Raw genomic sequence first — 26,658 nt, 5'->3', positions numbered from 1 at the left:
TGTAATTCGGGCTTATTTCGAGCTCATTTGATTATCACACGAGCTCGGGCCGGGCTCGGGCCTAAAGGCTAAAACAAATTTCGAACTCGGGTTGAGCCTCACATTATAAATTGACGGGCCGCGTTAAATATTTCAGCCCATGCAGACCTCTACGAGGATAAAAAAAAAAAAAAAATTGTTTTGTAGAAGAAAAATATATGAAACACATGTTAATTTGAGGGATAGGAAGATTGATATTGTAAATAAAGTTCTGTAAACACATTTACTTAGAAAATGAATGAAGAGTATTTTGTTTTTTCGCAATAAGGAAATATACAAATTTACTTGCTGAAACTTTTAGAAAGAACTTCCTTTGCAATACACTTCCCAACAACCGCAACAACAAAATATTGTTTTCCTTTTGTTTCCGTATAATAAGCAACTAGTTCTATTGCGCGCGTTACACAAATCACATCTACAAGCTGTGACGTCACTTAGCTTGGATAGCCAGTTGAAAACCAGCAGAAATTACGAACACCTGTGGCCATCGTTTTTGTATAGTGCCTTACATTGCTTAGGTTTCATTGACACGTTTAGGAGTTCGTAGCTGCTGTAAATAACTTCGATTTTTTTGTGGCTCGTTTCATATCAAAGTGCATATTAAAACGTAAGTATAGCGATTTTCAATAGCTGTTTTATTTTCATTTAACTCACTGTAAAGTAATATCTGACATTTTATTTCAGTATTGAATTACAAGCGCCATTCGACAGGTTTGTGTTTTGTTACGAATTTTGCAAACAACGAAGAGCATCTAAAAATTATGAAATATTTAGACCATGTTATCTTCAGGTAATAACATAACGTTGAGAATAAATTATGGACAGTTTCATGTTTAAGCCATGCTCTTTAGCAGGGACAGATCCAGGACTGACTTCTGGGGGGAGGGGCGGTGGGTTGTAATACTGCTACTTAGAGCTACTTTTAAGAGCTTCAAACTCTGGGATGGGTTTTATTTATATATAAAATAAGGGTAATAGTATACAACGGGACCTCATCATCTTCTGTGCGTGTGGATACTTCCTACTGTTGCACTACGTATAAAAATGATTTTATTACATTTACAAGTGGTAATAGAACACGCAAGAAACCCAGATCATGTTATATTCACACTCCAACATGAAGTGTGAATACACGTGATCTGCGTTTCTTATGTGTTCCATTACCACTTTTACATCAAATAAAATCATTTTTATACGTACTGCAACAGTAAGAAGCATCCACGTGCATGTGACATGCGATATGTGTTTCAAATGCCCCACATATACTCATACACAACGTACAAGGGCACATTATTATTCTTCGTATACCATATTTAAAAAAATCCTAGAAAAACATCTAAGTACAAGGGCCATTTTAAGAATGCAATAAAAATAAGGGAGGGAGTACCAAGCGAAAACGCGCACAGACTAAGTACAAGGGGCATATTATTCTTTAATCAAGAAATATAAATCACTCTAAAAGTTAATGCCTACAATGACCTACTCAGCAACATACAAGTGCTTACCGCCCACGTGATGAAATTTTAATGAAATATATATCCACAGAAAAGAATGACTCATAAAGTAGAATAAAACATACTATTAGCAACATTTCAAGCCACGAATATAAATACAGATAAAAATTGTACATCTTACTTACATGTGTTGCAACTGCCATTTTACTTTCCGTACTTCCTCACAGCGTGCTTCATCTACATTCACAAAACAAAACACAGGCTACGTCAATATGCGCAAAACGAAAAAAAAAAATGGCAACTCCACGTAGGCGGAACCTCTAGCTAGAACTGCAGGACGTTATACGGCCCAGAAGAAAATTCCCGAAAATGCAAATTACCAGTAAGTGAAAGTAAACAACAGAAAACCAAACTTCGAGTTGCGTTCAGCTCATCAAAAACCTCTACAGATGGACCCTTTTTTTTCGTATACAGAGGGTTTTTGTATACCTTGACGCAAACCTCTACGGAATAAACCCTCAAACCCTTTCACAAAAACCGGTGATCAATCACAGCAATCAGAGCAATCTAGACCTGCTACTACTACATACAATTCTCAAACAGTTGAAGAGAGTTCGCCGTGGATCAAAATAAACAAGGTGTACGATCACAAAGGTGTAATACATACGTTGTTCTTTATATTCGTACCACCACGAAAGTGAACGACACTCGCTTTTTTACCCCATTTTTAAGTTCCTAGATATTCTGTAAAAGACTGCATTTCGTGCGTCCTCGGGAAGTGACGAGGCTCTGACGTATACTATATCCAAAATAAGAAAGGATAATAGTATACATGAAAACCCCCTGATCTGCGTTTCTTCTGTGTCCTATTACCACTTATACATGAAATACCATAAATTTTCTACGTAGTGCAATAGTAAGAAGTATCCATGTGCACAAGACATGCGATATGCGTTAAATCACCCCCCCCCCCACACACACACACGTAGTCATATATAAAGTACAAGGGCACTACACATGCAGATATAAAGTACAGGTACGTTCTTTTTTATTTTCGTATCAGTCGATAAGTAAATAAAAGTCGCTTTGTTACCCCCTTTGTAAGTTCGTACATACTCAATGAATAATCCCTAAAAGTATTAGCGTTCTGCTCCTTCGGGAACTGATGCAGCTTCATGTATACTATATCCTAAGAAAGTTTCCTCATCTGGGGGGGAAGCCGATTGCCCCGATCGACCTCCTGGATCCGCCCCTGCTCTTTAGACATAAAACTAAAGATATATATATCTTAAACCATTCTGCGTAAGTAGCAGCAGCAATAGCCAGACACCAATTGCATCCTGGATAATTAGATATAAGGCAATTAGTGATCCAAAATATTGTCAATAAGTAAATGAAAAAGGTAATAGTTAAGAACAACTACTTCTCATCTCCCGTGCACGAGGATACATCTTACTGTTGCACTACCTTAACACCCTAAGTAAAAGGGCAAGAACTCAGTCTATTACCTACTTTTTAACATCCTAGATAGTCAATGAATAATTCCTGAAAGTATGGCGTTTCTCGTCCTTCCGTAAATGGGAAGTACGGCTCCTTAACTATAACCATGAAAAATATGAAATTTAACGCTTCTTTTAAATCCTTCATTTCTAACTGGCCAGTGGGGACAGGCATGGTGGCTCAGTGGTAGAATGCTTACGTCTGGTACGTTGAGTCCTTAGTTCGATCAATATCAAGTAAGTTTGTGAAGGAGAATTCGTGTCCCTGAATTTTCCCGGGTACTTCTGTTTCTTTTCACATTATCATTCCACCATTTGATGGCTTTAATCATAGTCTTTTTTTTTTTTTAGCCTAAAGGGTATAGTCGTCGACATTTTTTTTCAAAGTGGCTAGTGCGTAATGTATACTCATGTCCAAAATGATTGTCGCATATCTATAACTGTCTTCTTGTAAGAATATAATTTGATAATGATTTTGCAGGATACTTTTAATACTGATACTATGTGTATAAGCGAGAAATGTATATTTGGTAAATTTCATAGGAAAAGAATTATAAATACGAAAATTAGAATGAGTAAAACAAAATGTTGCTAAATGGACAAGAAAGTTTTTTTCGTTTTATTCTTATTTACTGCTCTTTTCACATGAAATTTGCCACATACACGTCTTCACCGATTATATACATAATAACATTATAAGAAATACCGGGCGAATTCGTTATCAAATTATATTCCTACAACAACACATTTATAGACATGCGACAATAATTTTAGACATGAGTGTACGTAGGACTGTTTTTTTTTTTTTTTCAATCAGAGAAATGACAGAAGGAAACACATTGACGATGCAAATGCGCGTAAACGAGAATGTTGCTAAAACACATCATCTTAGGTGAAAGTGAAATGAAATCTTTACGTCCCACGGTTATGCCGGTTAGGCTAAAGGAGACGGTGATGATGAGTAATGAATGAAACGGTGGAATGAAGAAAGTGGGAGGAAACGGGAGAACCCTGAGGAAACCCACGCACACGGTGTTTGTCCACCACAGTCCACTTGGCGGGGGCTGGATTCGAACCTGGGACCGCAAGCACCAGAGGTGAACGCTCTACAATTGAGCCACCGCGGCCTCATCATCTTAGGTAACTTTCTTCCTTAATTTGTTTACTGTGTTTACTTACTTTTACGGTTTGTAAAATTCCGACACTTCCTTCAGGAAACTATGGACAACTGACTCGTTTGTAGTAAAGTACTTGAGTAAGTACTCTGATAAATAACGGGGCCGCGGTGGCTCAGTGGTAAAGCGTTCACCTGTGGTGAGTGGGGTCCTTGGTTCGATCCCAGCTCGCGTCAAGTGAGCTTTGTGGTGAACAAACACCATGGGTTTTCTCAGGATATTCCCACTTTCTTCATTACACCATTTCATTTCTCATCACTGGGCTCCCTCGTGGCTAAGCTGTTAGCGTACGCGCCTTTCGCGCGGGAGACCGGGGTTCGATTCCTGGTGGGAGCTCATGTGGTTCGTATTCCACGTTAATCAGTAGGTCTCGTCTTATATAGCCTCGCTGCTGAAAAGGACGTTCAACTCAAAATAAACTCATTTCTCATCAGTCTCCTTTACCCTAGCCGGTATAACTGTGGGACGTAAAAAAACTGTTCCCATTTGAATATATAGCTTCCTCCCATGTCTTTATTTTAAACGCTTTCGTTCATATCTATACTTTTCGTTTGGTTTCAATACATACATACATACGGTACATACATACTTTCTTGACGGTTTTTCTTTGTTGCTTTAAGTACCGGGCCGGAGCCCTTGCCTTACATTTGTTTTGTTGATTGTCGTGTGGTTTTGCGTGCATATTTGTTGAGAGGACGCAACTGTCGCGCTCCTCTTTTGCTGTTCCTATGTCATGTTATTTGTTGTGCGCTTTAGGGGTGCGGCATCTTGTAGGTTTGTCTTCTTGCATTTGCCGTTCCTATGGTTGTTATGTGTTGGTGTGGCGAGGCTCTGATTGTCCTCCAGAAGTTGGCTGTTCGGTGGATTTGGTAGTCATGTAGAAATGGAAGTTCCAAAACTTCATGTAATTGTTCGAGGCGAGTGTCTCTCGAGTGTCCTGTGAGCTACTGATTAACGTGGAATCCAAACCACATGAGCGCCTGCCATTTCAATTTTGAGTTTTATAAGAACGTATGCTAGGGAAAACAAGGAGTTATTACATTTTAAGGAGCGTCATTGGTTTCAATAAACAATGACGCTCCTTAAAATGTAATAACTCCTAGTTTTCTCTAGCATACGTTCTTATAAAACTCAAAATTGAAATGGCAGGCGCTCATGTGGTTCGGATTCCACGTTAATCAGTAGCTCTCGTCTTATATAGCCTCGCTGCTGAAAGGGACGTTGAACCCAAAATCAACTCCACTCAGCTCAAAATCGAAATTTCACATTTGACAAGTTAAACTGCCATCTTATTTGGAAACGGGGAACTAATTTCCTCATTACACCCTGATGTCTGACATTAGCATACCTTCACTCAAAATAGTATCAATATGGGCGGCACGCTAACTAAGTGGTAGAGTGCTTATCTCTGGTGCCTTAGGTCCCTGGTTCGATCCCCACACAAGTAAATTTTTGATGGACAACCTCGTGTCCGTGGGATTTCTTGGGGTACCCCGTTTCTTCCCACATCCTCATTCCACCGAATCTTTTATCATTTATTTGCTTTAATAATAGTCTCCTTTAGCCTAAATTACATAATTGTGGGACGTTAAACTAAAATTTCATTTAATTTAGTTTCAAAATTGTATCAACATTCATCTTTTCACATTTTAAAATACCACACTAATATTTAGTTACCGTGAATCTCACCAAAAAATAACCAATTCACCATTTCTTTCCTGTATATTTTACGTATTTTTCATATTTCTGGATTTACTACGGCATTTAACCGTGAATATTAGATGGGGAAAAAACTAAAATGAAATACTTGAGTCTTACGTTGCACGTTATACTATGTAGGATAAAGGAGATTGTCATGATGCGCATGGATGAAATGGTGGGATGAAGGATATAAGAGAAAACTAAAGAACTAAGAGAAAACTCACGCACTCTATGCTTGTCCACAAGGCCCACATGGCGCGAGCTGGGATCAAACCAGCGACCCCGCGCACGAGAGGTGAACGCTCTACCATTCATCTGCCAGTACTATATTAAATAGGAAATTACTATTCTAAATAATATATAGCGTCCTTATATTAACGAACAGTGTTTTTAATGTAAGAGATTATCCAACCTTCATTATGGAGAAACTGAGAAGGGAGCGCATTTTCTTCCTATGAGCAACCTCTCTTAGGAGTGGGAAGGTTCTAGAACACAGGCCCCCCCCCCATATAGGTTAGTACGTAGGCTGATTCCTTTCTGTACCAATGTTTAATATTTACATCGAATAGTATTTCCGAGCGAGCGTTAGCGAGTGAAGGCAGGTTACAGCCCCGCAGAGCACGTTGTTTTCGGTCTTTATTACAGCTAAATGGGAAGGGGGACCTGTGTTCTAGAACCTTGCCCTTAGGGTTAGAAGGAAAGTTTAAACCAGAGCCAAGTTTGTCCATTTTAAGTACCAAGTGCTAATTTAATCGGCATATACAAGATCGTAGAAGACTTGCTATCCGCACCATCATAGCTCTCAGTGGTGTATGAATCCCTCGTTGAGCATCAAAAATAAAATATATTTATACAAAATGGCTATTCGCCCTATACTCCTCTATGGTCATCCATTATATAATAGGCACAACATTGCCGATGTATCTCGCGCAGAGCGCTTTTGGCTAAGAACAACAAAAAATTATCAAGACGACATCAAGCCATATTATGATAGATTCAAGCTGCAACCCATTAAAGATGTGATCATTAAACTAAACGAAAGATATAGAGACAATTCTACAAAAAAGGTTCTTCAACGACAACTTCACGAATGAAGATAACTCCCACAGACCCACCCCTAACCACCTTGCATTCTCTCCTAGCAATGTAATAACAAAATAATTAACTTAAAAGCACGTTCTCCATCCCCAAAGTCAACCAATCCAATAAAACCAGCCCTACTTATAAACATCACGCACATCGAAAACAACCAAACCCACACGAACTAAATTACAACAACAAATTAGCACACACAAGTAATGACAATAACAAATTTTAACCAAGAGTCATATAAACAAAGCCACAGAACTAGCAAATTACCATCATATTCGGCAATACACAAACCCGGCATCACACACTATATACACAGCCACAATCACAGCGACTTGTTTGGAAACCTCCTTGCTACTCAAATCCTACACCTCTCTGGGCAAAATAGCATATTGCTAGAAGCCCATCTCTGCCTACCGCAGAGTAAAGTTATTAATTAGTCTAGTCTAGTCTAGTCTAATCGGCAAGCCGATAAGTTTCGCTCGGCGATTAAAAGAAAAAATAAACAACCAATCAGATTACGACTTAATAGTCATAGTCGAGAGATTTAGAGACATGTGAACTTCTTGAACTATAAAATAATAATGTAAGCATATCTCACTAGGCAGGATGTAATATCCTTAAAATATAGGTATTGTATATGATAAACCAGGCGCGCACATAATTTTTTGTTGGGAGAGTCCAAACTTTTTGGGGCGTCCAATACTATAAGCCACTACAACTATGTAGTATTGAACGGGTATTATTCTTCACCCGTAATTAAAAAAATGTAAAATACTTCCACATATGTATAAATAAAATGACCTGTTAAACAAAAGTAGTTTTTATTGATTTAGAAAGTGTACAAATGCATGTTAGGAAGTTTGGGGAACTGTTGAGACCAATTGGACCCCCCGTGCAGGGCCGTGCCCTGGAAAATCAGCGCCCGAGGCGAGAGCATACGACGGTGCCCCCATACATATATTCCAAGCAATTTTTCCTTTTTTCTCCCGAATTTTTCGCTCCCTTGCTTCGGCACCCGGAGCCGTTGCCCCGCTCGCCTCCCTCCACGACACGGCCCCGCCCCCGTGGGCGGACCTCTGTGATAAGCTGATAGTAGCTATATTGTACTACATACGATCTACATGAAAGTGGCCTTAGAAGTTTGTTTCTCAAATCAAAAGTTAATTCTAGCAATGTTTACTCACCTCCAAACTTTCCTCTTTCGAAAATCTTTCCACAGAGAACCGAATCCAGAACTTCGCTGTACAGAGCTAAATAAATTGAACTATTGTAAGTGAAACAAAAATTCCTGTAATTCTCCTTTACGAATTTATCGTCTGAAATGTTTGCTGAGCTCCCTCGTGGCTAAATTGTTAGTGCTTCTTTGGCATGGGGAACCGTGGTGGCTAAGTAGTAGAGCGTTCACCTCTCCTGCATGGGGTCCTTGGTTCAATCCCAACTCGCGCCAAGGGTTCGGGGTTCTCTCATTTCCCGTCATTTAATTCCACCATTTCATTCACTTCTCAGCATCGCCATCTTTAACCTAGTCGGCATATTTGTGGGACGTAAAATTTCATTTCATTTACTATTGGCGTGGGAGACCTAGGTTTGATTTCCCGCAGAGGCTTATGTGGTTCGGATTTTACGTTAAGCTACAGGTCCACGTCTCATATAGCACCCTATGAAAGGGACGGTAACTTGAAAATAAAGTCAAATCAAAAATGTGTCCTGCTATTCAACAAGTTTGAAGGCCCGTTTGTCACCTAAGGTAAAACGTCTTTTTTTTCTGTTTATCTAGGTTTCTTTTTAAAGTTTAGCGTTTCTTTTCAGCAGTGAGGCTATATGAGACGAGGAGCTGCAACTCAACGTGGAATCCGACCCGAAGGAACTTCCACCGGGAATTGAATTCAGGTCTTCCACGCCGAACGCGTATATAACCTAACTAAGCCAAATTAGTCTCGTGTTCGATTCCAGTAGGCCTGAAATATGGACAGTTCGAGCATCTGTTTCAGTTTCATATACACTTGAAGCACAAAAAAAAAAAGTAAAAAAAATCAATATTAGAGTTTCGAAGCTACTGCACTGTGAAATACCTTATTTTGCATTTCTTTAAGAGCCTGGCTTACTAAAAATAATACAAAATTTATTTTTATTTTGCTTGTTTTAATAAGTGAAAAGAGGTAATGAAATGCAACTTACCACAATCATAGATAATGTTATTCTATAACAGAAAATATGAATCTGAAGAATTTTCAGAGTTGCCATCCATAGAAACTACAGTGTTTGCCAGAAGAACATTTTCCCCAAAATTTATGTTAAGGCAGCGACTAGAGGAGAGAATTCAACTGCATTTGATTACGTATCATGTTGTTTTGATATCCTTTGAACTACTTTTTAAATAACATTATTATTTAATTTTAATAACTGTATGTTAAACCTGTTTTATTTATTACAAACTAAATACAACTGTTACTTAAGAAGTAGTTTACTGGATTCAAAGACAACATGACATATGTAACCAAATGGAGTTGAGTTCTTTCCTCTAGTAGTTGCCTTAACTTAGATTTTCAGGGAAACGTAATCTGGCAACAATGTAATTTCTATGAATTGCAACACTGAAAATTCTTCAGATTCATATTTTCTGTTATAGAATAACATTATCTATGATTGTGGTAAGTTGCATTTCATTATCTCCTTTCTTTTACCAAAAACAAGTAGAACAAAAATGGTAAATTTTGTATTGTTTTTACTGAGTCAGGCTTGTAAATAACTTAGGACTGGCGCGGGAGATCCGGTTTAAATTCTCGATTGAAGCTCATATTGTTCGGATTCCACGATAAACAGTATCTCATCTCTCAACCCCAAAAATTCTACTTAACCTCTGTGAATAAACTCCAAATTCATAGGTTGTCATGTTTCGTGGATAAGCTATTATCCGCTCACATCACGAATATTATCATAGCATGAAACATGCCCATTTAACTTCGAGGTTACGGTACGAGGGCAGACCAGAAGTACTTGAAAGTAGAATTCCGAAGCAAATATTCAAACCCAAGACGACATAATTTATACCATTTACCTAACATTGTTAGAGTGATTAAATCGAGGAGGCTCAAGTGGGCAATCGTATTGTCAGAATGGGAGAAAGTAGGAACGTTCTTAAAATGTTTACAGAAACTAAATTGGAAAGACTAGTAGAAAAAGCAGGCGCAGATGAGAGGACAATATTAAAAATTATCTCTCAGAAACAGGAATACAAGATAGAAACTGGATCCAGTTCTCTGACAGAAATCAATGCAGAGCTTTCTTGAATGCTGTATTGAGCTTCCGGGTTCCCTTGACCATACAATTAGTCATATGATACTAAAATAACGTTTGATATCTAATACTTGGGTGAACTAAAGGGGCCGAGGTGGCTGAGTGGTAAAGCGTTCACCTCTGGTGTATGGGGGTCTTGGTTCGATCCCAGCACGCTTCAAGTGAACTTTCTGGAGGACAAACACTGTGTGCATGGGTTCTTTCAGTCCTCCCATTTTCTTCATTCCATCATTTCATTCATTTCTCATCATCACCGTCTCATTTAGCCTAGCCGGCATAATCGTGGGATGTAAAACTTAGACTTCATTTTTGGGTGAACTAATGTTGCTCATAAGAGTAAAGGAATTTCTCGTCTCATCTCGAATTTGAAGGTGAAATTCTCGTCTCGTTGGCAACACTGCGTTTTAGACAGTGAAGGATCCCATATCCGGTATGAAACAGTTTTCTGTTGATGACAGCTGAATCTCAATATCTGAACCGACTACTTGTAGTATGTCACTGAATAGATTGATTCTATAGTTTCTGCCAGCCCAGGACTCTACCGTACCACCCTATCATTAGGATCACACACTGAGACTTATATGATTAGGATGCTAGTCCGTCCGTCCGTTACACCACACGCCCCAAAAGTCACCCAAGCCTATGATTGGGCAGTGAATGACTTCCTTGATAAAGTAAACGTTAATGAGGCTAATAAACCATAGCAGTACTTTCTGTCTAAACGTAGTGTTTATATACTACACTAATCCTCAACGGAACGATCGGCTGAGAGTTTAAACAACTCTAATGAATCTCTTTCGAGACAGCTATCAGTTTTTCTTCAGAAATATAAAAAAATGACGCCCCAAAATAAAACCAATACTATGATTGGTTATTGAATGATGTAATTTAGTATACTGCTTGGTTGCCAGGCCCTTGAGATCTGGAAATTTATTGTAGGTTTCTTGATCTTCAGTTTTTCCTTTTAACCTCCAACAGTTTCTTCTATTTTTCTGATGCTCGATCTGTTGTGTTCTTCTTCTTCCTACTCTCTATTTCCCTCCATCTTTCTTTCTATGGCGGTATGAAGAAGACTATTTCTTCGCAACATGTGTCCAATACAATTGGCCTTCCTACGAAGGATGTTGGCTAGAAGCGTCCTCTTCTCTCCTATCCGTTTTAAAGCATATTCGTTCGTTGCTCTCTCTATCCATTTTATCTTTTCCATCTTCCTCCAACATCACCTTTCGAAGCTCTCGAAATATTTCGTATCTAACACTCGTAAGTGCCAAAGTCTTTGAACCATACAGTCCAATACTCCATATACCGGTATAGCACTTGACCATCTTCTTCCGTAGTCCAATGTTGATCCTGCTAGTTAGAGGTGATCTCCTCTTGAATGCCCTTTTGGCTACTACAATTCTTGACCTGATCTCTCTAGTTTGGTGAGCATCTCTCGTCAAAAGACTTCACAAATATTTGAATTGATCAAAGTCTTCAAGCTCTGTTCTATTCTCATCCGTAAGGCTGTAGTAGTTTATTTAAATTTTATTGTTAAACATAATGCTCTCGATTTTGGTAATTTGCCACAACTTGATCTAATACCTCCCGAACTAGTGACAAACAACTGAATCCCTAAAGAAAGGGCATAGTCCTCAACAAAATCAATTTCATTTTACGTATATCTTAGGAATCAAAAGTCTGTAGTGCACACCATAATTATTCACAGGTTTATGTAACAGGTCAAGGTCGGCTTGTATGCAAAGTTTTACTAATGAAGGTCCATTTTTTTTTTTTTTTTTTGCTCACAATATAGGAAGTTAAAAATTCTTCTCTTGGTTATCTAAATAAAAAATATTCTATTACTACTCGTATTACTGCTGCTGCTACAACTATTATTATTATTATTATTATTATTATTATTATTATTATTATTATTATTATTATTATTATTATTATCAGTGGCGTATTTAGGGGGGCTTCCGGGCTTAAGTGCCCCCCCGAAATCTTACTAAAGTAAAGTATATGAAATATCTTGCAGAATTTTCACTTTCAGGCAAAGCCCCCCCGGAAAGTTAGCAAAGCCCCCCGAAACAAAATCGTAAATACGCCACTAACTATTATTATTATTATTATTATTATTATTATTATTATTATTATTATTATTATTATTATTATTATTATTATTATTATTATTATTATTATGCTAGTACAACTGTCCTCCTCACTTCGTAGTGGCTAGCGCGCGTACATATTAGATGCACAAGGTCTCGGATTTGTTCTCTGTGGAAGAAACAGGGGTGCCCTGAGAAAACCCACGTGCACGATGTTGTCCACCACAAACTTGCTTGGCCGGGGATCGAACCAGGAAGCCTACGCATCAAAGGTAAGGGCTCTACCACTGAGCCACCGCGCTCTCTGGAGAGCATTGCAATTTCAACCCATTACAATGGATCGGAGTCCACCTTAAACTGCATAGATCCACGTATCATGTAGCCTCGGTGCTACAAGGGGACGCTGGAATTCAACAACTATAATGCTAACACTAATACTAATACTATTACTACTAACAATACAACAAATACGTAGGATTTTCACTAGCTATGTGCCATGTTTCACTTACTTTTCATTCTTTTTGCAATTTGGCAGGAAAAAAATAGTATGAAATTTCCAAACCCCTGTACCTATAATAGATAATCTCTTTTTCAGTGCAGAATAGAACTGATTTAATACAGGGGTTTACTTTCACCTTCAACATCAAAGAAATACTTCTTTCGGTTAAGCGGATAATTAGTAGGTACTTTCAATAGCTCTCATTAGGATGACAAAGGAAGCTCTTATTATTTGATTTCGAACGATGATTTAGAAGTTTCTTTGCATTAATTGCCTTCTAGAATTTAACAAACGGCAACTTAATTTATGAAAATATTTTTAAAATTTTAAATTGTATGATTTCGTTTGAAATTCCATATAATTAATGGTTTGCTCAAATTTATCTTTCTGGACAGAGGTTATAAGAGACGGGGACCTACTGTTTAAACTGAAATCTGAACTACCGTAATGCATTTGAATCTTCTACTGCGAGTCAAATCAGAAACCACATTCATCAAAGACACGTTCCTACTCATATCTAATACCAGCAAGGACGGCTACTATAATCATGTTGGAAGCATTGTTGCTTATTGGTAGAGCACTCAAATTTTGTGTGAGGGGTCCCTGGCTCAATTCCAGGAAACGCAAGTTTGTGGGAGACAAAATTGTCAATGAGTTTTCCTAATTTTCCTCCCATATTCTCATTCCACCATTTTAAAAATACTTATTGACTTCCATTAATCATCTGGCAATAGAGGAAGTCTTACACAACTTTGCATGCCAAATTCGCCAACATTGGAGATACGCGGGTGTTGAATCTCAGACGACGATCTCAGGTGTTCTAAAAAGGCACCCAAGGACCACAGAGTATTATTCAACAAGTCAAAATAAAGCATATAGTTATATAGTGTTTTATTTCTGACGGCGGTACGGCGTACCGGCACTTTTTAATGAGACCCGAATATTTCCACTTTTGTCTTAGAAAGGGGTTGACGAGAAACTTCGAAAATACCAAATAGTTAATGTATAGTTTTATTGAAAATCAGTTTCTATTGTTTTCCTTTTTTTTCTTTCTAGAGAAAGAGTTGCAAATCTTTGTTCCTTTTTGAAATCAGTTAATTGTATTCAAGGACTAGAAATATTTGGGCCCTTCTGTCTCTCGCTCTTTTGAAAAGACTGATCTATAACAAAATAATCCCAACAAATTTATCTGTCGCAGAAGTTCGACTAAATTGAAAGCCAGTACAAAAACTCTGTTGAAACTCCGCAGAGGAGTCTTTGCTTAGTTTCTATGTTAATTAATCCAATTAATTCCTTTTATTCATTATTAAGATAATTAATTGAAAACATCCCTCAGATTTTTTTTTCGCAAAGTTTACCCATTAATTTGGTAGAGGTTTGAAGAATATGTTAGTAGCATATGATTAGTATTCTAAAGAACCTTATATGAACAATGTACTGTATGCGTGTTATTAAAATTCAGTATTTGTTGAACTCTTGATGCCTTTTTTGAAAACAAGCAATAGCAGCTTACTTTTGCACGTTTACAAAAAGAGAAAAAAAAGCAAGAAACAAATTAGTCTACTAAGAAATATTCATTATCATTACGTTTATTGTATTATAAAATTAAGATGTAAAAATCAGATATTTTTATAGCATCTTTGTATTTTATGTTTTAAGAGTTTTTAGTTAGACAGCAGTAATACGCTACTGGACATAATCATCATCGTCATCATCATAATCTTCATCATCATCATCTTCTTCTTCTTCTTCTTCTTGTATTCGTAGTGTAATGCTAATGGCTCCAAGTTAGCCTGCGACGTTGCCACATAAGAAATTTTGATTCCCCACAGCGGCTGAAGAAAGCCGCGGAGGGCATAATATCATATAGAATTTTCGCTTTATTTTGGCCTGTAGAATAGTGCTCTGGGATCCGTCGACGCCATGGTAATTTCTCTTTTCTTTGAATAAACTTCCAATAAGGTTTCACGGCGAATGTAATATTGGATAGCTAAAGTTACAATTATGTTTGCACAGCTCAGCAACTGTCTTCTACAACCAAACATGAAACTAAAACAGCACTTTTGTTTTAATTATCACTTCAAAATTGTCTTATGTTATAGCTAGAATCGTACGTGGTTATAAACATGAAAGGCCCATAAATACAGACACATATAAATGTCATAATACCCCTCTCTGATCAATTGGTATGCCCTACCAATATCTGTATAATTGCCCTTTTCATACGGTCAGCTGACTCTTGATCCACCAAATGGAATCGAATGAAAGTCTTGCATCGAAGGCGATTGTACTAATCATATAACGATGAAAGAAATTGTCATGGCACAAGTACGCTTTTAGCTGGTGTAAATTTGGGGGTCATAGATGTTATTCAATAAAACTACTTGCAATATCAAGGATTGTTTAGAATGTATTGAACCAGGGGTAAAAGTAAGATGGAACGCGGGGAAGGACCTCCAGTACCTCTCAAATATATCTATAGCGTCCCCCAATTCCTAAAACAAATTACAATAGGCAAAAGATAGGCACGTGGGGGGCGTGACTCATGCATCCCCTTAACTCCACTTTGACCCCTGTATTGAAATTATCCTTACCAAAATTACTTTAGTTCTGTTGTCCACAGGGAATATGGATGAAGCGCTTCTAATTGATTTATCATCTCTGGAGTACATCCCACAGAGTCAACCGTTAAGTCCACCAACGCCAGAAAAAGTTCTAGAAGAAAGGCGGAGACTGTTCGAGGAAATCCTGGAAGCAAGAAAGGAAAATGAAGCCTTGAAGAAACAGCTAGTAGAAAAGACTCAAATAGTAGATGATATGAGGTATGTTTTTTATTCAGTCATATAATACATTGATACCCTGGAATCGGAATTTAATCCGTTTGAGAACCCTGTTTGAGTTCCAAGACAATTTTTGCCCGTCTAAATAATTAACTGGAGTAATATGTTTCAGAGTTTTTACGAACTCTTATTCAAAATGATTTTGATAGTAAATACACTGGATTTTAAGGTAAAGTATTAACAAATAATACATTTATTATCAGTTTATTTGAATAAAAGTGTGTAAATTAATAAAAAAATAAATACGAGGGGCATTCAATAAGTAAAGAGACAAATTGCTATAGCTCAATAAAGATTTATTTCAATCTTTCAAAACTAAGGCTATTTTTCAATATAATCACCCTTTACAGTTATACATTTGTCCCATCTTTCTTGCAGCTTCCTAATTCCCTTGGCGAAGAAATCTTTCGATTTACCCCGAAGCCACCTTTGCACCGTCTGGGAACCCATCTGGCACACGTTTTTCTGTACTTTAAAATGTTCCTAATGACATTGTGAACAGTTCCAACACTTATTTGAACTTCCTCAGCTATCATTTCAACAGTAATTCTTCTGTTATCACGAATAAGTCCGTCAATCCTCGATTCCTACGAAGAACCAGAAACTCCCACTGGACGTCCACATCGGGGTTCATCACCTTGTTCGGCCACTTTTAAACCGATCAACCGACTTGTACACATTCGCACGGTTCATACAACTGTTACCGTACTGTCTCAACATTCGAGAAAAAAATTCACTTGGTTTTACACCTTCTGTGACTAAAAACCTAATGACTGAGCGCTGTTCTTCTAAGGTGCAATCTTCTAGAGGACTTGCCATGATGAATTGATATTTTTGAAGTTATGTTGACATAAAATTACGAAACAGCAGATCAGAGCATATCCCAAGGTTGCCAGCTAACACCCCTGAAACAAAAAAAAAAAAAATGATTAGTGTTAACAATATAGACTGTCTCTTTACTTATTGAATGACCCTCGTATATAAAATACTATGTACAAAAATAACACCCAAATTAGCAGCTAAATCACACAAGATGCTTCCAGTACAGCTTTTTACAATGAACTGAGCGACAAACCGTATGGATGGCCCGAGCGTTGAAGAGACGTATGCACAAATGCATACGAATGACGTTAAACTATATGTATAGCCCGAGCATTGAGGAAACGTGCGCACAAACCCACACGAATCATGTGAAACTATGTATAGCCCGAGCATTGAGGAAACGTACGCACAAACCCACACGAATAACGTGAAACTGTATGTATAACCCAAGCGTTGAGGAAACCCGCAAAAACCCATACTAATAACATGCTAGATGTTCAGGTTCCAGAGTGAGATTTTCCCTAATTTTGCATTCGTATTCCAAGTTCGAGATGTTTGGACGTTCCGATTCTGGAGCAATTCTGCACTTTTTATATACATCGTCATTACCAGTGGATAGAAATAAGAGGGTCTGCGAAGGTCTCCTTAGTAAAAGTTCAAGAAGGAAAAATTGATTAGGATTACACGGAGATGTGAACACAAAAATTACTTTTTCCATTTTATGCTTTGTTTCGTTCCCGTTTAGAACATAGGGACACCGGTTCTCAACAAAGTGGTTAAGATAGCAAGAGGTTGACGTAACCTGATCGGACTGAACCTATTAATAAACGTCTCTCGAGTTCTGGAATTCCATTTCCACCCATCGTCATTACAATTTAAAAATTTTATACATTGATACCATAAATCACACAATATTACTTGAGAAAATTCAATGTTATGGAATACAGGAAGTTGCTTACAACCTTATGAAAAGTTACTTTAAAAATCGGTTGCAATACACTAATGTGAATGGAAATACATCAAACACGTCATTAATAAAATGTGGAATTTCGCAAGGTTGCATTTTGGGACCATTATTATTCTTTTTGTATATGAACTACCTGTCATGTCCATTAAAACATTCTCAATATTGTTTTCTTGTAGACGAAAGTAGTATTCATGAAAGGACCAGAGTTTAAAACAATACAGAAATCTATTTGAGTGATAGATTATCACAGTGCTTTCGAATTAATAAAATAAACGTTGATAAACTTAAATACCTACTCTTTAAAAACATAGAAAATCCAAAACATTAATGACAACCCTAATACAAAAAGCTCTCAAAGTAATAGTTGTTGAAAACTTAAAATACTTAATTGTATGGTTTCGTGAACATTTAATATACAAGAAACGTTGTTCTGAAATTAGAAAAAAATGTTCTTTACATACTGGGTTATTGTTGTTCTTTCTCACCTCAACAATAGGTTGGTGGGCAACATGGAAATTTCCAAACTTTTCTCTCGCTTGGGAGAGCTGTTTTATACTTTGATAGTCTTTTTCATAACTCCATCTAGATCCTATCTATCCTTCCTTTTATTCTATCCTTGGTCTTCCTCTTCCTGATTTTCCTTCTGTCTTTTCCTCTATCACCACAGTGATCCAATCGGAGTGCCGAATAAGATGGCCAAGAATGTGGTTTCTTCGTTTTCTTTTTATTTTCATGATCTGTCATCCTTCATTAGCTTCTTTTAGTGCGTCTTCATTCCTTTTCCCTTTCGGTCCATGATATGCGCAGCATTCTGCGCCAACACCACATTTCAAATGTTTTCAGCTTGGATATTTCTGTTTTTCTCAATGTCCACGTCTGTGATCTGTACCAGTGTCTTAATAAATCGGTTACGAACGTCCAACGACACATTTCTTGATGTTAGTAGTTCTCTTTTCCTATTGAATGCTTGTTTAGCCTGTGCTATTGTGGAACTTACGTCTTTTTCACTTCTTCTGTACGAGAATATTCGATTTCCTAAATAGAACATCTTAATGCCCTCGATTTTCTCTCCCTCTAGCTATACACTTTCCCCTTCCTGTCCTCCTCTTGTGCACTTTATCACTTTGGTTCTCTTCTTATTTATCTTCATTTTGCATGTTTTTGTCTTTTTCAGTTGGTTGTTCAAGTTTGCAAGTGCTTCCCGCAAATCCTTTTCGTTCTCCGCTAAGGTTAAGAATCAGAAATGTTTTCAGAATCGATTGCAAGAATGTACTACCATGCTTTTATCCACCACACCTTTCATACGGAATCGAAGCTTGGTATAGAGACTTAAGTGCATCAGCTTAAGTATAAGCTCCTCATTCTTCAGAAGAAAGCGAAAGAGCTACAAAGCAGAAAATAGTGCTAAAAGGGCAGACAATAAGAACAATAAATTGCTTAAAATCTGAAAATAATAAAGCGCATAAAATAAGAAAATAATTCATTACGTTGCCTATAAAATTGAAGTATCTTTTCCCTTTTAGTTTACAACGTTTACCACAATTCGTCGTCTGTCTTCGATTACCAGGTTCTTAACACCGGCAATATTTTCAGGGGCTGTCATAACTTGGGCGTCCAATTCTTGTCAAATTATGCGTTAATGCCCCCTCTCCCGAACAATAGCATATTAGCTGCAAGTGCACGGTTTCCGCACACGTCCTTCAGCTACCGATCAATATCCACCGCGTTTTCACTTTAGGAAAGCAATAACTTTTTAACAACCCGTTGCTTCCCCCATAGTAAAATCCATGATATCACACCATCATTCAAAATAGTTTATCTTCAACAACCCAAAAAATATAATTAGAACTTGGCAGTTTGACACAGTTATATTAACTCAATCACTTACGGAACCCGAAGGTTTAATACCGCATTCACAAAACCTTTCCATCAGCTTCTATCCTTAGCCAACTGGATCCAGTTTCTACTTTGTATTCCTATCTCTGCAAGATCCAGCTTAATATTGTCCTCCATCTGCGCTTAGGTCTTCCTAATGGTCGTTTTCCGATTGGTCTTCCAGTTAAAACTTTAAAAGCGTTCCTATTTTCCGTTCTGGCTACATGACCTGCCCACCTGAACCTCCTAGATTTGGTGATCCTAACAATGTTTGGTAAACGGTATAAATTATGTAGTTTCTCGTTATGAGGTTTCTGCCATTCCCCCATTTCCATTTCTCTTGTTTCCGAATATTTGTCCCAGGATCTTATTCTCAAATACTTTGTCTACATTTCTCCCTCAGAATAATGCACGATGTTTCGTAACCATACAGGTATGATTATCGTAGGCAGGCGTGATTCCCGAACAACAAGCATGATTATCGTTTTATATATTTTAAGCTTCAAATTCCTCGACAGAATTCGCGACAACAAAAGATTTTGAACTGAATAATAAGACGAATTCCCTGCTTTTAGTCGACATTTAATTTCTCAGTGAATATGATTTTGGTCTATTAATAATGATCTTAGATATTTGAAAGTACACACTTTATCAAAAGTATTGATATTTTAACGCATTCATAATATGCAGTATTACGATCCCGGCGAACTTCATAGTTATACTTTAAAGTCTAAATTTCGACTCTCATCTCTTTCACTAAGATGCTCTCACATGATTCGGACCTATATCAAAATGGTACGTACTTTTGATACGTACCTTGTAATTCGTCAATTTATTTTCGAAGCAGTCTTTAGTAAAGGCCTACTTTTCCCATCATTCCTTCATTTAAATTTAATACTTGATGCACAAGTCTAATTTCCAACTTTCTTGTACAACACTACATTTCGAAGTCTTCCGCCCTCAAATTCATGTTTCAGATCCATTTAGCTTCTCACTATGTACGTATGGTTTCATTAGCCTTTTCTTCTGTTTTGTGCCTATATTTAGAATTTAAAACTTTCTTCTGTTCTGTGCCTATATTTAGAATTAGAAACTTTCTTCTGTCCTGTGCCTATATTTAGAATTAGAAACTTTCTTCTGTTCTGTGCCTATATTCAGAATTAAAAGCTTTCTTCTGTGCCTATATTTAGAATTAAAAACTTTCTTCTGTGCTTATATTTAGAATTAAACACTTTTCTTCTGTTCTGTGCCAATATTTAGAATTAGAAACTTTCGTGTTTCTTCAAATGCTTTCTTCGCTTATCCTGTTCAGGATTTTACATCTTGTAAGCGCATATTATCTCCTTAATTAGCAATTCCTGTATACGCCCCCCCCCCCTGCTGGTCTAGTGCCTAACGCTTACGTCTTTGGCGACTGATTCTGGGTTCGATTACCGGTGAGAAATTTCAAAATTTGAATTCGTTATTGTGGTTCGAAGTGGAACTACAGTGGAACTTCAACCTGTAGACTTCTCTCTTATAGGCTAGGTGCAGAAAAAGTGTGTTAAATTTAAGCCAATAACAATAATTCTTGCATCATATCAATATTTTACTTTGGTTTTATCATTTCTTTCTTGCGTATTTCATAGGTTTTGTTCACGTTGAATTTGCTACTAAAGACTTCTGTGCTTAACTTAACCCTGCTCCTAAATCGTATGAAAAGATATAAAATAGGTACTATTGTATTAATCTTTAAACGCTCATTGACGCAACTGCTGCGTCCGGGCTTTAAACCTCAATAGCTCAGTTCCTAATTACGGTGGTTTTGGTACCAATGTATTCCTGAAGGATGCAAGCTTTTTGTCGGTGTGAATTTTATGTATGGGGGTACCGCGGCGGGGGAGGAGGGTAAAGATCGTGTTTTTTTGCTTTTTCAATAGGTTTTTGGGCGAGCATTCCCCTTCCATTCGGGGTACAATCATCAAAATTGGTATGTGTAGCAATGAAGTAGGCCACTACATGGTAATATCGTATATTGGTACTTTTTCTCTATATAGGGAAAGTAGAGAGGGGGCGAAGTTGGCTAATTTTTCTAGTTTGTTTTTGACGTAAATTACATTATTTTTTTCGACAAACATTTAATAGCTCAGCCCTTAAGTAACCTAGAAGGATTATTTGGTACCTCGTTACAAATGTTACCTTGTTGGAATCTGTGGACTATAAGTTTTCCAACGGTGTATGAATCATGACTCTTAGCGGGGTCACCAGAGCCGCCAACGCGAAGGTCTGCAACAGCCTTTCGAAAATGATACACAGGGCGTTTTCTTTCATAGGAATTTCGTTATGAATTTTTATCTTTCTTTGTATTGCAGCAATGGATACAATTTTTAAAAATATTATTGTTACAAGTATCTGGCCTATATATTAGCATCATTTTGTCAGTGTAGAATGATTGCAAGATTTGTCAGAGCTCCGTAAAATTTTAAATAGATTTTTGGGGGGTTCTTCTTCGAATATTTGCCGGGAATTGCACGAATGTTACCTCGTGAGGCGAACCATTTTTCTTGAAGATCGTTTGAGACAAAAAAAAATGGATTCTTCTCAAGGAAATAAAAAAAGAAGGGAAAAATGTTTTGTAAGAGAGACTTGGAAACTATGTATATAGTATATGGAATGCTGGAATGTTAATTAACGTTTTCGATAAATATATATTTAATAATAGTCTATCTATTTTTGTTAGGATGTTGTTAGATTAATGATTAAGTTGTTTTTTGTAGAATGTTTATTTTGTGTGAAAGAAAGAAAAAGAAATAGTTCTGTTACTGGAGGCAAGGTAGGGTGGTAATTCATTTGGCCGGAGGGCGTTGTTGTCGTCGATCAAGTCTACGAGGATAGTGAGCTCGTTGTGAAGCTCACTGTTCTTGTGTTTTTTTATCGGGATACATTTGCTTCGACGTGTTCTCGTGTCAGATTTTTTGTATGCGGGGCTTTGTTTCTTTGCTTAAGCCTTAATGTTCCAACAAGGAACTACTTTTGATTCGTTATGTGATCGCTTACAAGTTTTGTTATTTTTCCTGAAGTATATTAAGTCGTATTAGAGGGTTTAACGACTTTTGTACTGTGTTGAATTCTTCGTATTAGGTTTTCTGTGTGTTTTCTTTAAAAAGTAGAGCACAAGATCAAATGCATAGAGTGGGTAAATTGCGTTTTGAAATCAGTGCAACAAGCAATCTATTGAGTGGTGAATATTACGCCTAGAAGTGTTTCCATGCTTAATTTTTTTTAAGATAAAGTGTTGAATGAAGTTTGTGAAGTGTGTTTTCATCTTGTCTGGAAGGAGCCAATTCAACCCTTTTAGGGGAGGATGTCGGAGTTCCCGGCTAAGTGCCTTAAGAGTGAACAGTTAGCGTTATAACTAATTGGCGATTATACTAGGTGCGGAAGCTATTTGATTTGTTGAATTAAACTCAGTTTGAAGGCATTAATCCCTGCATGTACCAAATTTGGCTGAAAGAGTGAAATCAGCGGGGGCTTTAGTAACCCCTGTGGTACAAATTTATTGGTATTGCATGTTTACTGAAATATTGTTACTGAAATATTAAAAATTTGGTGTTTAATTCAATATTTGTATTGTCTATTTAATTTGTATGTATATTGGATCATTCAACCAAATTCTCGAGTTGATTTGCACCGTGGTGAATGTGTCCCGTAAAGACTGCTCCTTCAGTCCGGAACTAACAGAGCCCAAGCTGATAGTCTGAATTAATAATAATAATAATAATAATATTATTATTATTATTATTATTATTAATAATAATAATAATAATAATAATAATAATAATAATAATAATAATAATTTTTTATTTAACACTTGGCTTGGTTTCGGTGGGGGTAGAAGAAAGTGGTCGGTACACTCCTTGGAGTCTGTGGTCCATAAGCTTTCCAACGATGTATGAATATGGATCGACTTTGTGATAATTAAGGAGTCACCAGAGCCCCCAACGTGAGACTCGACGGTTTTGTTAAATACCTGGCGGGTGTCTAAAGGTAAAGAGTGTTAGATATTTTTGTAGACAGTTTACATATATTGATGAGATTTTCCTTCTATCATGTTGAATTAATTTCATACCTTGATATGTTGAATTCAACTTTCTAATAAAAGTTATATCACATATTCCCACTTTTATTACAGCACAATCTTACAGCAGTTTGAGTTAACCATCTCTCAGGTCAGCGCAATGACAGAAGGCGAGCGAGTGTCTCATGCAATAAAGTTGGACGGCTTAGCGAAGGAGAGAGACGATGCCGTGAAACACTTCTTCCAATCTTGGACGGCTGTACAGGATATAATGAGGTGCGTAAGATTGTTGTCATGAAAGTTGTAAATACGTGGATCAGGTAGAAAGTTAGTTGCACTCCTTCGTAAATATTTTCGGTCAAAGACTATTTTGAAGAAACTTTGTCAACACTGCCTATATGTAGCTGTATCGTGCGACGTAGTGGCTTTCACGAGGCAAGTAAAGGTTTTCTGATAATCAGTCTTAAACATGTCTCGACAGCTGCAAGTAGTGTCAAAGTTTGAAATACGTACACTGATTCTTTTATTATTTGTAGGCGAAAAGGTGTAACTGTAGTGGAATTTATCGACAGTTGCATGAAGTGTATGCTGAAAATGCAACATTACAAGCTATTGCGAAGTGATGCAACATGTTTGAGAACGGACGTACATATATCGTCGATGCTGAGCGCGAGGGAAGACAATCACCCCCCTTATTGCCCAGACCTTCAAACGTGTGAATTCAATGTTTTTGGTCCCATGAAAGACTAACTTTCAAAGCGACTATACAATTCGGATAACCAGGTGAAAGTTTCAGCCCAAGAATGGTTATCAGTAATTGGAACGGAATTTCTTTGCAGAAGGTATAGAAAAACTTGTACAGTCCGCAGCAAAAAAAAAAAAAAAAAAAATGCAACATGAGCATGTAAGTTTATTGTGAAACGACGAAGTCTTTTGCTCCAAAATAAGTGTGCAGGGGAGAACACCGAGATTTCTCTTGGTGTGATTCGTGCCACTTAGACGTTATGTTGATTCCCAGCGCTGTTAGGCGTAGTTTCACAAACTTACATGCTCATGTTGCAAGTTTGTTTGCTGCGGACTGTACCACACTTTGACAAATGCTTAAACAACGTAGGTAATTATGTTGAAAAGTAGATTGTGAAATGAACTTTACGATACAAACTTAATCCAAGGGTAAAAGTGGATCTGAAAAGGTAGGGGGGACGGTAGGTAGCAGCATGACGTCACGCCGTCCCCCTGCCTATGTTTGCCCATTGTAGTTTTTTAGGAACTGGGGGGAAGCCGTATATTGTTTTTGGAGGTTGGGGGACGCCGTCACCTCGCGTTCCCCCTCACTTTTACCCCTGGATACAAATAGTTATTGTAAAATTTGTTTTATTTTCTTAAGCAATGCAACTAACTTCTTGACTTACCCTCGTATTATAAGCGTAAAGGAATGTGTCACGGTCTCCCATTTTTAAAGGCTTATAAAAGGAACCAGTATTGGAGATGGGAAGTTGTTAACTTAAAAATATAAAATAGTGTTGAAAACAGTTTGTAATTACTTTTTGATTTATGTTCTTATACTGTTCCTAAGAGGTCCAACAGCTGCAACATGCTCCGTTGTAGAAGTTCTGGACACTGCAGAATAGACTGTCGCACAGCATCGATATGCCAAAGGTGAACCTGTTGTTCGGAAGTTCTCGACCCAATTCAAGATAGTCTTCCGATCAGCAACATTTTCACTAGATGGAGTAGCAAACTGTAAGCGAGAACCTCTTTGCACTGTAATCATAGCAAGGGGCCGCGGTGGCTCAGTGGTAGAGCGTTCACCTCTGGTTCTTGGTTCGATACCACCTTGCGCTAAGTGAGCTTTGTGGTGAACAACGTGTGTGTGGGGGTTCTCGGGATTCTCCCGTTTCCTCCCACTTTGTTCATTTCATTTATTTCTCATCACCGTCTCCTTTAGCCTAGCCGGCATAACCGTGGGACGTAAAACTTAATTTCATTTCATTTCATTTATAATCACAGAACTGCTGTTTTTCAAAAAAAAATCGACTGAGACGTGTGATGAGGAGCTGGCTAAACCTTAATGACGTCCTGAGCCTTTTCGTGACTAAGCGGTTAGCGTACGCGCCTTTGGCGTGGGAGACCCGGGTTCGGGTCCCGACGGGAGCTCGTGTGGTTAGGATTCCACGTTCGGGTAGGTTCACGTCTCATATAGCCTCGCTGCTGAAAGGAACGTTAAACTCAAAATCAACTCAACTTAATGACTACTAAAAATGGCAGGTGAGGTGAGCAGAAGCGATGACCCTCCAATTCTGTTGCCCCTTCCCCCTCGGAAAGCACTTAGCCAGATCAAAAATGGGTGGTTTTATTTATTAGGTATTTATTACAATAACTGTATTGTCAATTGGTGTGTAATGTTAACACACAATAGAATAGAATAAATCCAAACTATTTTCAATACAATTTTACAGTTTTGAATAAATAAATGTCTATCTCCAATTTTTTTTTTTTTTTTTTTTTTGTTTTATTAACCTTTAAAATGTTGGGTTTATCGGGTCACCCTGTAAAATTGTCTAGTTATCAGTGTATTTGGTACACATACAATGCATAAACTTAAAAAAAAAAAAAAAAAAAATGCAGTAAAATATCATCTCTCTTATTTGGCAACAAACAACATAGCGCTACAAAAGTTTTCTGTTTTGATTTTCCTCGAAAATTACATATGAGAATTTATCCCCATACATGCTATTCTGTTCGTGACTTAGAGATTCATACAGGGTATCTCAAAAGTCCCCTGACATAGGGTAACTCTTGTTATTATCAGTTACAACAAAATGTAAGAGAGAAAACAGTCTCCAAATATGATGTCTTCAATCTAAAAGGAAGGAATTTCATAAATCAGACGAATCGTTTGGGCTGCCCAATGTTACTCTTTATGCGCCAAATATTAAATGAAAATGCAACGTTGCCATTTACTTGGACCCACAACGTAAGTGAATGGTAGTGTCTTTTACACTAACGTGTCGATGGCCAGCCCCCCATTTCAAACTTGTACATTTAACATTCGGCGCATTTTCATTTAACATTCGGTGCATAAAGAGTGTACAGCTCAAACGGCTCATCCGATTAAAAAAGAAATCTTTACTTTAGATTGAAAACATACTTGGAGACTATTTCTCCTCCTACATTTTGTTGTAACTCTGATAAGAATTAGAGCTCTTCTATTTCAACCGTGCCTTCGCTTCCGCTGCTGTCGATAT

At 37.5% G+C, this 26,658-nt stretch overlaps 1 protein-coding gene across 3 annotated transcripts in view; it reads left to right on the top strand.

The window, feature by feature from the left end:
• Nucleotides 1–439: 439 nt before the first annotated feature.
• The window catches only part of LOC145685707 (transforming acidic coiled-coil-containing protein 1-like), a 118,035-nt gene continuing 91,816 nt past the window's right edge, over nt 440–26,658 (top strand). Inside the window, exons 1-3 of one of the 3 annotated variants that reach the window (XM_081758154.1) lie at nt 440–646; nt 15,458–15,671; nt 23,525–23,686. In XM_081758154.1, the coding sequence (XP_081614280.1) occupies nt 15,478–15,671; nt 23,525–23,686 (356 nt within the window). In that variant the 5' untranslated portion in view covers nt 440–646; nt 15,458–15,477. The remainder of the gene's footprint in view (nt 647–15,457; nt 15,672–23,524; nt 23,687–26,658) is intronic. The other 2 variants (XM_081758155.1, XM_081758153.1) reach the window with 2 other exon arrangements.

This window comes from Thermobia domestica, chromosome 5, assembly GCF_964235325.1.
Source record: "Thermobia domestica chromosome 5, izTheDome1.hap1.1, whole genome shotgun sequence".
In the NCBI taxonomy this organism is placed as follows: domain Eukaryota; kingdom Metazoa; phylum Arthropoda; class Insecta; order Zygentoma; family Lepismatidae; genus Thermobia; species Thermobia domestica.
The sequence above is the reverse complement of the archived record's forward strand: the minus strand, read 5'-3'. Positions and strand labels throughout refer to the sequence as shown.